This window comes from Anabrus simplex, chromosome 2, assembly GCF_040414725.1.
Source record: "Anabrus simplex isolate iqAnaSimp1 chromosome 2, ASM4041472v1, whole genome shotgun sequence".
In the NCBI taxonomy this organism is placed as follows: domain Eukaryota; kingdom Metazoa; phylum Arthropoda; class Insecta; order Orthoptera; family Tettigoniidae; genus Anabrus; species Anabrus simplex.
Genome location: NC_090266.1, coordinates 179,550,063 through 179,562,289, shown reverse-complemented (window position 1 = coordinate 179,562,289; position 12,227 = coordinate 179,550,063). Strand labels below are relative to the sequence as shown.

The following is a 12,227-nucleotide window of genomic DNA, read 5'->3' as shown; positions in this document are numbered from 1 at the left end:
GAACTCAAGTGACTACGGAACACTTGACAAGATCACATGTGGTACAAAAACAACATGACCACTTCAACGGTAAAACCACAACATGAGTTCACATACTTAACTCGACTAACATTTCTCACTAAAAACTCGACTCAACTACCTAAGACTGCCCTTTTATAAATCATGCCTGGTCAGCTTTCAGAAAAGTTTGACACAACATGCTTTCTCGTATCTTCTCGAGTCTCATCACATTTACGGGTAATAATAAATTATATACTATTAATTACGTGTTCTTACATTAAATAAAGTCATACTAATAAACGTACAGCAGAAGTATCGTGACATAACTTGAGATGTTCTGTTACAGAAGACAGATCATACAACACACAAATAAAAAATGATACGACCATGATTTATACCAAATAAAGTCTGTACATAACTACGTAGGTATTATTATTATTATTATTATTATTATTATTATTATTATTATTATTAGTATTCAATAATAATTATTCAATAATAATAATAATAATAATAATAATAATAATAATAATAATAATAATAATAATAATATCAATAATAATAATAATAATAATAATAATAATAATAATAATAATAATAATAATAATAATAATAACAGACGTAAACAACTTAAATCGAAATACCAGCCTAATATAGCCAAACTAAAGGTTAAAAATTTCATAATGGTCCATATTCAACTGGGATTACCTCACAAGTAACAACAACAACAACAACAACAACAATAATAATAATAATAATAATAAACAACAACACCACCTACTAATCGAGCTTGATATTTTCACTATTTACCCATGGGTTTAGAGAATTGTTTCCAAGTTATACTAGTCCATTACACACTTTCATCAATATATGAAACAAATCATTAATGGTATGTCACTAAACAATTGAAATCCTTCAGTCTGGCTGAAGGCATTATAACTTAAACTCATAAACAGCTACACACCTGTCAGCCAAACTTTGTCCTTCTTCTTGAAGGCGCAAAACTTCCTTTTCATCCACGGATGGATCAGGTACAAACAGAATAACAATTGGTAGCCCCTGAAACGGTAGGCGATCCTCCTGCTCCAGGTTGGACAGTAAAGTCTTCTCTAAGCTCTCACGCACATATTCAAAGGATTCAGGGTTAGAATAAACACAAAAGCACCCTAAAACAGAAGATCCAACAAAATAACTCATATGATCATATAACTTCTAATCCTTTTGTAAAGTACAATTTTATTCTAAAATAATTAAGATTTTTCGAAGAAACATATGCACTCACCGTTTGGCAAAAACTTTGACGTCTTGAATGAATTTTGAGGTAAACTAACATCACCATCAATTATCCTATAATCCAAACTATAGAGCTGACAATCAATTTCATACTCATCTTCATCACACTGCACCTGAAAAGAGAGAAATCCAAATTCAAAACATATAATCAAAGACAAAGATCATTTTGAAGCATATACAATCAAGAGCTAGATTAATGAAGAACTCAACAGTGTACAGTTACATGTAGAAAGATCTTTGAAAGTTTGATTATGTCAACATTTTAACTCTTCAGCATCAAAACAACCTTATAATTTGAGAAGAATATTGATACCATTGTCACATCCCCAAGATTTTTATTGTACAGGAGATCCAAACTACAGGGACGTGACTTTCCATTTCAGAAATATTTCGTGTATTGCTTGGGATTTGAACTGCAGTTGCCCTGATAAACTAGTGAAAATGCTATTCGGCAATCACCCAACTCCCATTTCTTCACGATCCTCACCTTTAGCTTTATTATCTTGTCTTTACAACATTTTTTTCTGCATTGTCTGCTGCTTGGAGAAAGGTCCTGAACACATTACATACTAATCGTTTGAAAATAACCTAACTTCCTTATTTCATTTTAAATACCTTTTCTTCCCTTACTGTTTGCTTTTGATTTTGAAGTAAAGGAACTTGGTGCCTTCAATACTTTATTTCATTTGATATGTCTTAATGATGCGATATCACAACTTGATGACAGACATGAGTTGCATGCGTAACAATTTTCAACAATACAAAATCAACGGACCAATCGGAAATAGGCTTGGAAAGTGCCAACTTAAATTAATGAAATAAATTTACAAAAATTAAAAGTCTCTTCATAACATTTTGCTCCCCTTGAAAGGAGTTCTTTCAACTAACTATTGTAATCTTATACCTATTGTAAAAATACTTATTCTTTCTCACCTCACCATCTCATCCAGGGTGAACTTGAACTATCCTACCCCTGGGCCTCTCTAGAGGAGGGATGTTATCCTCAATTAACAGCACCAAAGAATCAACATCAATATGTCGATTGGTATCATGCCACTTGACGAATTTTTGCAATTCCTGCAAGTATTCTCGCTGCCATCTTTGCCACAAACACTGCCGAATTTTCTGCAAATGCTGCCAACGTGACAAGCGGTTACTGGGTTCTCTCAATAAATCCCTTTGGACAGGTTGCCCGATCGAGTCACTTAGAAGAAAATGTGCTGGTGTTAAGACTTCTAAATCATTTGGATCATTTGGCAAGGGAGTAAGGGGACGTGAATTTAATACAGCCTCTATATCGCAAAGAATAGTGTAGGTTTCTTCGAAAGTTAGCATGCGTCCCTGTGTTTCAGTCAGCAAATGACTTTTCATCATCTTTACAGCTGCTTCCCACAATCCCCCAAAATGGGGGTGACCGGGGAGGAATGAAACTCCACTCTATCTGCTGCTGAGCGAGTGAGGAGGTAATTGATTATTTTCACCATGTTGGTCCGTATTGATTTATATTCAAATTTCTGTAAAATATTTTCACCGCCTTGTCAATACACATACATTTTATTTAATTTAATTACCGTACATGTACATGTTTCGAGAGCCACCGCTCTCTTCTTCAGCGGTGCCAAACTTTAATTGATCCTTGGACTATGGTACCATGGTATAATATAATAAGTATATATGAATTTTGAAAATTGTTACAACAATTTCTCTTAGTTTCACCTTTCCTATTTACTATGTCATTTGTTGCAGATTTTACTGGAAATTTCCTAAGTAATGTAATCTATTAAATTAATCTCTATATGTTAATTTATGTCCTTATTTACATCTGAGGAATAATTATTTCTTCTTGTCTAAATTTAACATTTACTTGTCATTTAGTGGAAATACTTAAATTAATCAATTTGTAAAATAATAGATAAGATCTATAAATAGTCTTTATCCTAAAATCGTAAAATCATAAATGATAAATATCAATTCGTAAAATAATAAATAAACAACATCTATAAAATTAGTTATCCTTTAAAATGTTTCTGCCCTCTTCTTTCTTCTTAAAGTCTGCTATAATTTTCTAGACCTCTCATATCAGAATATCTTCTCTTCATCTCGTCCAATTCCTTAAATAAATAAACCAAACAAACTAACTTTAGAGACCTTTTGCGAAAAAGACGGTTACTCAGATGTCTGGAGAAATTATTTAGGCCTACGTACTTCATTCCATCTAATTTATCCAAAATTAAAATGATGTGATATTGGTCTGAACCCAAACAATATATCCTCCTTCCTTTCTTCCTTCCTTCCTTCCTTCCTTCCTTCCTTCCTTCCTTGTTGTCAATCTGCTACTGGTTACGCGATGACCATGCTGGTCGCTTTCTAACCGTCAAACTCCTTTAAATAATAATAAACCAAAAACTACTCTTTAGCAATGTGTTTATAAACGAACGATATCGCAGATATTTAGAGAAATTTGTATTTACTTACTTCAGCTCGACTGGTTGCCAAAATTTAACCTTGACCGAAGTATTCTTGTACTAGTTTGAATAAACAAACGTGTTCTGCTCTCTGCTGTCAATGACCTTGTTAGGCTCTCTGCTACCTGTCGTTGTGCTGCCGGTTTGTAATGTAGGGGATGGAGGGGGCGCGTACTTGTGACCGGAACTATTTCTTTCGCTCCTTCTTTCTCTCTCTTCTTATATGATTATATGCCAATCGGTACATTGCATTTTCTTCATTCAGTGATTCGTTTAAGTTATTTTCATTATCGTTTCTCTGATCAATATATATATTTATTTTCTCTAAAGCGTCCATTAATTTTCCTTTCGTTGTCGTGTGCAATATTTCCGCATCTTTGTCTATTTCCGTAAAATTATGTTTGTGTTCTTCCATGTGTTCTCCCATTGCTGAGAATCTCCTGTGTTTCACCGCATTCACGTGCTCCTTGTATCTCGTCTCTAAACTCCTCCCTGATTGTCCAATGTATTTTTTCCCACAATTTTGGTATTTGATACAATATACTCCTGATTTATTAAACCTGTCGGATCTATTAACCTTATGCGAATTAAATAAAATTCTCTTATTATTATTATTATTATTATTATTATTATTCGTCTTAAACGTCACGTCAATGCCCTTTTTATTAAATATCTTTTTTATTCCGTATGAGTGTCTATTATGAAATGTTATTGCCACTACATTCTTCCTTTCTTTGTTTTCTTTTTCCAAGGTTGATTTCTGTTTATTTATTAATTTGTCCTTTATTTTATCTACGTATTTCTTCGTATAACCATTTCTCTTCGCGATCTCATATATGGTGGTCATCTCTTTTTCGAACGCTTGTCTTTTTAAGGGAAATTTAAGGGCCCTGCTGATCATACTATAAAACGTTCCCTTTTTCTGTTGGCCTGGGTGATTGGAGTCTTTCCGAATAGTAGTACCAGTGGTTGTTTCTTTCCTATAAACCTGATACTCTAATTCTCTATCATTTCTCATTACTTTGACGTCCAAGTAGTTCAGTGAACCTCCTTCCTCCGATTCCATTGTGAATTTTATATCTTTGTCTATTTCATTCACCCTTCTTAATACTTTTATCGGGCTTAATTCTTTCTCATCTATGATAATGAACACATCGTCCACAAATCTCAACCATTTAATTAATCCTTTAATTTTCTCAATTATTTTACTTGTTTCCACATAGTCCATGTAAATATTCGCTAGAATACCTGACGCCGGGGAACCCATAGCCAATCCCTTTTCCTGTTTGTATATTTTGTTGATGAATCCGAAATAGTTGTTCTCTAATACGTATTCTAACAATTTTATAAATTTTATAAATTCTTCGATCTCTACAACTATTTTGGATTCAACAACAAAATATACAAACAGGAAAAGGGATTGGCTATGGGTTCCCCGGCGTCAGGTATTCTAGCGAATATTTACATGGACTATGTGGAAACAAAAAAAAACCAAAAAAATTGAGAAAATTAAAGGGTTAATTAAATGGTTGAGATTTGTGGACGATGAGTTCATTATCATAGATGAGCAAGAATTAAGCCCGATAAAAGTATTAAGAAGGGTGAATGAAATAGAAAAAGATATAAAATTCACAATGGAATCAGAGGAAGGAGGTTCACTGAACTACTTGGGTATCAAAGTAACGAGAAATGATAGAGAATTAGAGTATCAGGTTTATAGGAAAGAAACAACCACTAGTACTACTATTAGGAAGGACTCCAATCACCCAGGCCAACAGAAAAGGGCAACGTTTTATAGTATGATCAGCAGGGCACTTAAATTTCCCTTAAAAAGACAAGCGTTCGAAAAAGAGATGACCACCATATATGAGATCGCGAAGAGAAATGGTTATACGAAGAAATACGTGGATAAAATGAAGGACAAATTAATAAATAAACAGAAATCAACCTTGGAAAAAGAAAACAAAGAAAGGAAGAATGTAGTGGCAATAACATTTCATAATACACACTCATACGGAATAAAAAAGATATTTAATAAAAAGGGCATTGACGTGACGTTTAAGACGAACAATAATAATAATAATAATAATAATAATAATAATAATAATAATAATAATAATAATAAGAGAATTTTATTTAATTCGCATAAGGTTAATAGATCCGACAGGTTTAATAAATCAGGAGTATATTGTATCAAATACCAAAATTGTGGGGAAAAATACATTGGACAATCAGGGAGGAGTTTAGAGACGAGATACAAGGAGCACGTGAATGCGGTGAAACACAGGAGATTCTCAGCAATGGGAGAACACATGGAAGAACACAAACATAATTTTACGGAAATAGACAAAGATGCGGAAATATTGCACACGACAACGAAAGGAAAATTAATGGACGCTTTAGAGAAAATAAATATATATATTGATCAGAGAAACGATAATGAAAATAACTTAAACGAATCACTGAATGAAGAAAATGCAATGTACCGATTGGCATATAATCATAAGAAGAGAGAGAAAGAAGGGGCGAAATAAATAGTTCCGGTCACAAGTGCGCGCCCCCTCCATCCCCTACATTACAAACCGGCAGCACAACGACAGGTAGCAGAGAGCCTAACAAGGTCATTGACAGCAGAGAGCAGAACACGTTTGTTTATTCAAACTAGTACAAGAATACTTCGGTCAAGGTTAAATTTTGGCAACCAGTCGAGCTGAAGTAAGTAAATACAAATTTCTCTAAATATCTGAGATATCGTTCTTTTATAAACACATCGCTAAAGAGTAGTTTTTGGTTTATTATTATTTAAAGGAGTTTGACGGTTAGAAAGCGACCAGCATGGTCATCGCATAACCAGTAGCAGAGTAGCAGATTGACGACAAGGAAGGAAGGAAGGAAGGAAGGAAGGAAGGAATGAAGGAAGGAGGACATATTGTTTGGGTTCAGACCAATATCACATCATTTTAATTTTGGATAAATTAGATGGAATGAATTAAGTAGGCCTAAATAATTTCTCCAGACATCTGAGTAACCATCTTTTTCGCAAAAGGTCTCTACAGTTAGTTTGTTTGGTTTATTTATTTAAGGAATTGGACAAGATGAAGAGAAGATATTCTGATATGAGAGGTCTAGAAAATTATAGCAGACTTTAAGAAGAAAGAAGAGGGCAGAAACATTTTAAAGGATAACTAATTTTATAGATGTTATTTATTTATTATTTTACGAATTGATATTTATCATTTATGATTTTACGATTTTAGGATAAAGACTATTTATAGATCTTATCTATTATTTTACAAATTGATTTATTTAAGTATTTCCACTAAATGACAAGTAAATGTTAAATTTAGACAAGAAGAAATAATTATTCCTCAGATGTAAATAAGGACATAAATTAACATATAGAGATTAATTTAATAGATTACATTACTTAGGAAATTTCCAGTAAAATCTGCAACAAATGACATAGTAAATAGGAAAGGTGAAACTAAGAGAAATTGTTGTAACAATTTTCTAAATTCATATATACTTGTTATATTATACCATGGTACCATAGTCCAAGGATCAATTAATGTTTGGCACCGCTGAAGAAGAGAGTAGTGGCTCTCGAAACATGTACATGTAAGGTAATTAAATTAAATAAAATGTATAAGTATTGACAAAGCGGTGAAAATATTTTACAGAAATCTGAGGAGGTAATGGTTGTTGACCCCTTTTCCAAGAAGGACTGGATATCTTGTAGTGCGTTGGCTGCTCCAATGAAATTCTTCCCATTATCCGAGAAAAGGTGCTTGCACAAACCTCTTCTCGCCGTAAAGCGTTGGAGTGCAGCTAAGGGTCGTATTCATGAACGAGACTTTGACTTTGACTTACGTAAGTTCACTTAGTTGAGTTTCGTGGAAGTCTGTTTCATAGACGCAACTTTTACAATGTAGACTCTGGCGTAAGTAGACTTTGGTAAGTTACGATGTGAAGAATTAGATATGAAGTTGGCAATGAAAACAATGGAAGAGCAGTGCAGCGTCTTGCATCACTCAAGGTTGTTTTCATAATAAAGCAGTAGAAGAAGAAGAAAGTCAGCTGTTTCCTGCGTTATAGATTGCATTGGACTCTAAAATCAATACAGTTAAATTTCTATTTCTCGGCGATGGATGGAAAGAAAAAATTGCCAGCCTTCAACAACTATGAAAGGGAAGTGTTATTAGAATTAGTGAAAGAGAAGAAAGATACAGTCGAAAACAAAAAGGCAGACAGTGTTAATATGAGGGAAAAATTAAAAGCGTGGGAGGATATTAGTGTAAAATTTTGTAGTGTAGCTAACACGAGCAAGAGAAGTGGAGAGCAGTTAAAAAAAGTGTTGGAACAATATAAAATTTAGATCTAGGCAACGCAAAATGGAGCAAAGAAAGGAGAGTATTGCAACTGGTGGAGGCCCTAGTGCAAAAGGTGACAAGGATGACAGTTTTCTGGCAATGGTGGAAAGTGTAGTACCTCACCTTAATCTGAGGATTCCGAGTGTTTTTGACAGTGATGGATTCATGGGTGAAGAGGAGACAGAAGAGGAGGTGTTGTATGATGAAGTCACTGAAGTACTGGAAACATCCGGAGCTGAGAGTGGGCCTACATTACTGGCAGAATCATCAGCCGAAAAGGAAGCCACAGAAAGAAGAAAGAGTACAAGTATGTCCAAATGTGTAAATAGACCACGAACTGAGGCAGTGTCATATCTGCAAGCCAGGAGGGAACTTGATGTAGAGCAGATGAAAGAGCTTCACAAACTAAAGATTCAGCAGGAGAAGGAGTTCCATGCAGCGAGGATGAAGTACCAAGAGGAGGTGCATAAGTTGACTATTATGCAGATGAATGAACTCCATCAATTAAAAAAAAACTAAATACAACTAATAATGTATATATATATTAACCTTACCTGAAATGACTAACATTAATGAACACACTATTATTATTATATAAATGGGCACAATTATTATAAAATAGATTTTAGAGCATTAATAAAGCAATTTTATGAAGCAAATGATATTACATAATTGTGGTAATGCATTTATGAAAGGGTAATGTTGTTATTTTAGATAGTTATTTTAGATGCCACAGAACACTTTTAGTTAAAATATCATTCTATGATGCGTCTTCTGGCTACAGCTCCCAACATTTGGGGTGTAGGTCAGTCATGATGTTCACCACAGTCATTCCCTTCATCAGGTTCTTCCAGGAGACCACGATCTGCAGCAATGTTATGAAGTACAATGGTAGCCACAATGACCGGAGGTATGTTGTTTAATTTCAATGTAAACTTTCTTGATAAACACTGAAATTTTTTCTTCCAGCTTCCGAATGTTCTCTCTACTACGTTTCTAGCAAGAATGTGAGAAGCATTGTATGCTTCTTCAGCTGGTGTTTGAGGATTAATAAGGGGTGTCATCAAGAATGGCCTGCAAGCGTAACCGCTATCTCCAACGAGTAATCCACGTCGCTGTCCCGTTTCAAATTGTAAACAAATCCTGCTGTTGCTGAAAATTCTATTATCATGTGTAGAACCCGGCCAACCCGTCACGAAATCAATAAACTTCATCTCATGGTTGACTATGCCCTGACAATTGAAACTAAAAATTCCTTTCCTATTACGGAAAACCTCAGCATGGTCGCCACCGGGACTTATTATTGGTACATGGGTGCAATCAATAGCTCCAACCACTCCAGGGAATCGGGATCTTTCATACATGACGCGCATTATTTCGACATTCAGCTTCATGTGGGAACGAAACAAACTGTGGTCTCTTTCGGGCAATCAGGATCGATATTCTTCTGATTATTCTACATACTGAGGGCTGGCTTACTCCTCGTAAATCTGCGGAGTCAATTTGGAAGTTACCTGAAAACCATGGAAGTGCGAAAGGCTATTATAATTACCATTAGAATGCATTAATCTGTACTGATCATCCCTTAACCTAACTAGATAACACAATGAGTAGAGAGTGCAAAAACTTTACACTGCAGTAACAACAATTTTACTCTTACCTGTAGCATAATATCTTAACGAAATTAGCAACTGTATTATTGGAGGTATGGGTGATCCTCGATTATTATATTTCTGTAATTCGTCTTCGAACATCGTTAGTACATCTAATACTGTACGTTTGTCGAATCTATATTGTTTTCTGAACTCATTTTCTGTATAAAATTCAACTGGGTTCTGTGCATCTCTCATAATACGTCGAGGATTAGGCACAACGTACTGAATAATTTCCTGGATCTCTTCAACTTCGTCTACAAAATTAACTACATCAGCAATATCTGCCATTTTATTATTTTTCTTATCTCAGAGTCTACTTAAGTACGGAACATCGGCGACTTGGAAGTAAGTCGCCATCTAAGTTTACTTACATCCAAGTAGCGATTATGAAATGGAAATGGCGACTTACCGCCTCCTAAGTCTAAGTCTAAGTCAAAGTCTCGTTCATGAATACGACCCTAAGATAGCTTCGGTCGTTAGCTCCGACACCAACTCCAAATCCACTGCCTTGGTACTGAAGCATGTAAATACAGCTACGTAACTCTTGTAAGTATGAATGTGGCTTCTTCTGTGGCTTTCTCTTAGAGATATTGGACCTGCATAGTCCACTCCTGTGGTAACAAAGGGTCGAACAACTAACCTAACCCTGTCTTTTGGTAAATCTGCCACGCGTACCTCCGGAACTGTAGGATGGTAACAAAAGCACTTCAGACACCTTTTGACAATCTTTCTCGCTTCTATTCTGCCACTGATAGGCCAATATCGTTGTCGAGTTGCACGTAACAGTTGCTCTGGGGGACAATGCTTCAGACGACGATGTTCATTTTCCACGATCATTCTGGTGATGTGATGATTTGCTGGTGTAAGCAGAGAACGTCTCTTCTGATGTTAGCTCCAAAAAACGAAGCCTTCCTCCAACCTTAATCAGTCCGCCACTATCCAGAAACGGACTGAGTGACTTTAGAGAACTCTTCTTTGGGAGTTCTTGATTATTAATTAAGCAATGTAGTACTTGAGGGAATGCTTCTAATTGTGTTCATCTGACTACCTGTTTCTCTGCTTTACAAGTTTCTTGTATTTCTAGTGAACCCTTTTTCCTTTCGGGCAGTTTGAGTTTACAATTATAAATGAATCTTTGACAATATGCTACTATACGGCATAATTTCGGAAATGACGAGAATTTATTCAGTAGAATGCTGGTTGATGTTGCTGTCAACGTAACTGTTGTGACTTACAGCTCTAGTAGTTCTGTTTCAATTTCTTCTGAATGCTCTGGTTGCTGATGTTGTGTGCAAAGCCAAGAAGGTGCACTCCACCACAGCTTTTTATCTTCAAGTTCTGCTGAAGTAATTTCTCTTGAGAGGAGATCAGCTGGATTTTCAGTCGAAGGAACATGCTTCCAGGTGGTTGCATCAGTGGCTTCTTGAATCTTTGCAATCCTGTATGCCACAAATATCTTCAGCAGCCTTGGCCCAGTGTTGATCCATCCCAAAACAATTGTACTGTCACTCCATAATCTGATCTGACCAATTTTTTCTTTCAAAGCACTCACTGTTGTTCTGACACCTTGTGCAAGAAGAAGGGCTGCCTCCAATTAGAGTCTTGGCAATGAAATGGTTTTTAAAAGAGCTACTTTCGTCTTTGCACAAAGTAAATTGGAAATGTAGAGACCACTTTGCGTTTGACAAACTGCAAAAATGCAGGCTCCAAAAGCCTTCTCTGAAGCATCACTAAATCCAAACAAATCAAAGGAGCCAGAGCAATTCCCAGGATTTATGTTTCTCATAATTCTGATGTTGTTCAGTCTTTCTAATGACGTATAGTACTCGTTCCAAATCTGATGGTGCTCTCAAGACAATGGCTGAACCCATTCAAATCCATCCACCCATAAGTGTTGCATCAAAAACTTCCCTTTGATCAGTAATGGAATCACGAGTCCTAGTGGATCAAAAATCTGTGCGATTTTGGAGGCGACTTCTCTTTTGGATCTTGGTGACTGCTTTGCCAGCGCAACACGAAACTGAAGATTATCTTGTGCTGAGTCCCAGAGGAGTCCAAGAGTCTTACTACCTTCAAATTTGTCTAAAACCAGTAGAGTCCCTTCGTCGCTTTTGCTCTCCAAATCCTGCAAGATTTTTTGCTGTTGGACCTCCATTTCCTAAATTGCATTCCACCACTCTTGAGTATATTTTGTATTTGCTGCCGTAGCCCGATCATGTCTTCTAGAACGTCTCCTCCACTTAAGCAGTCATGCATATAAAAATCATCGCGAATAGCCTTTGCTGCTGCTGGAAATTCATTTTCATGAAGAGTAGCCAATTCATTTAGGCATCTCATGACATGGTAAGGTGCTGATGCTGTTCAATATGTTACTGTATTCAACTGATAGATCCTCACAGGGGCTGAAGATTCCTCTTTCCACAAAATCTACTGTAACGCTCGAT

General features: G+C 35.7%; 1 protein-coding gene across 5 annotated transcripts in view; it reads right to left on the bottom strand.

Moving 5' to 3' along the window:
* RhoGAPp190 (Rho GTPase-activating protein 190) overlaps positions 1–12,227 on the bottom strand; it is a 1,293,865-nt gene that overhangs the window by 913,967 nt on the left and 367,671 nt on the right. For all 5 annotated transcript variants that reach the window (XM_068226122.1, XM_068226123.1, XM_067140451.2 and 2 more), the window contains exons 12-13: positions 1,283–1,406; positions 965–1,166 (exon numbers count right to left, since the gene is read on the bottom strand). In XM_068226122.1, coding sequence (XP_068082223.1) covers positions 965–1,166; positions 1,283–1,406 — 326 coding nt within the window. The remainder of the gene's footprint in view (positions 1–964; positions 1,167–1,282; positions 1,407–12,227) is intronic.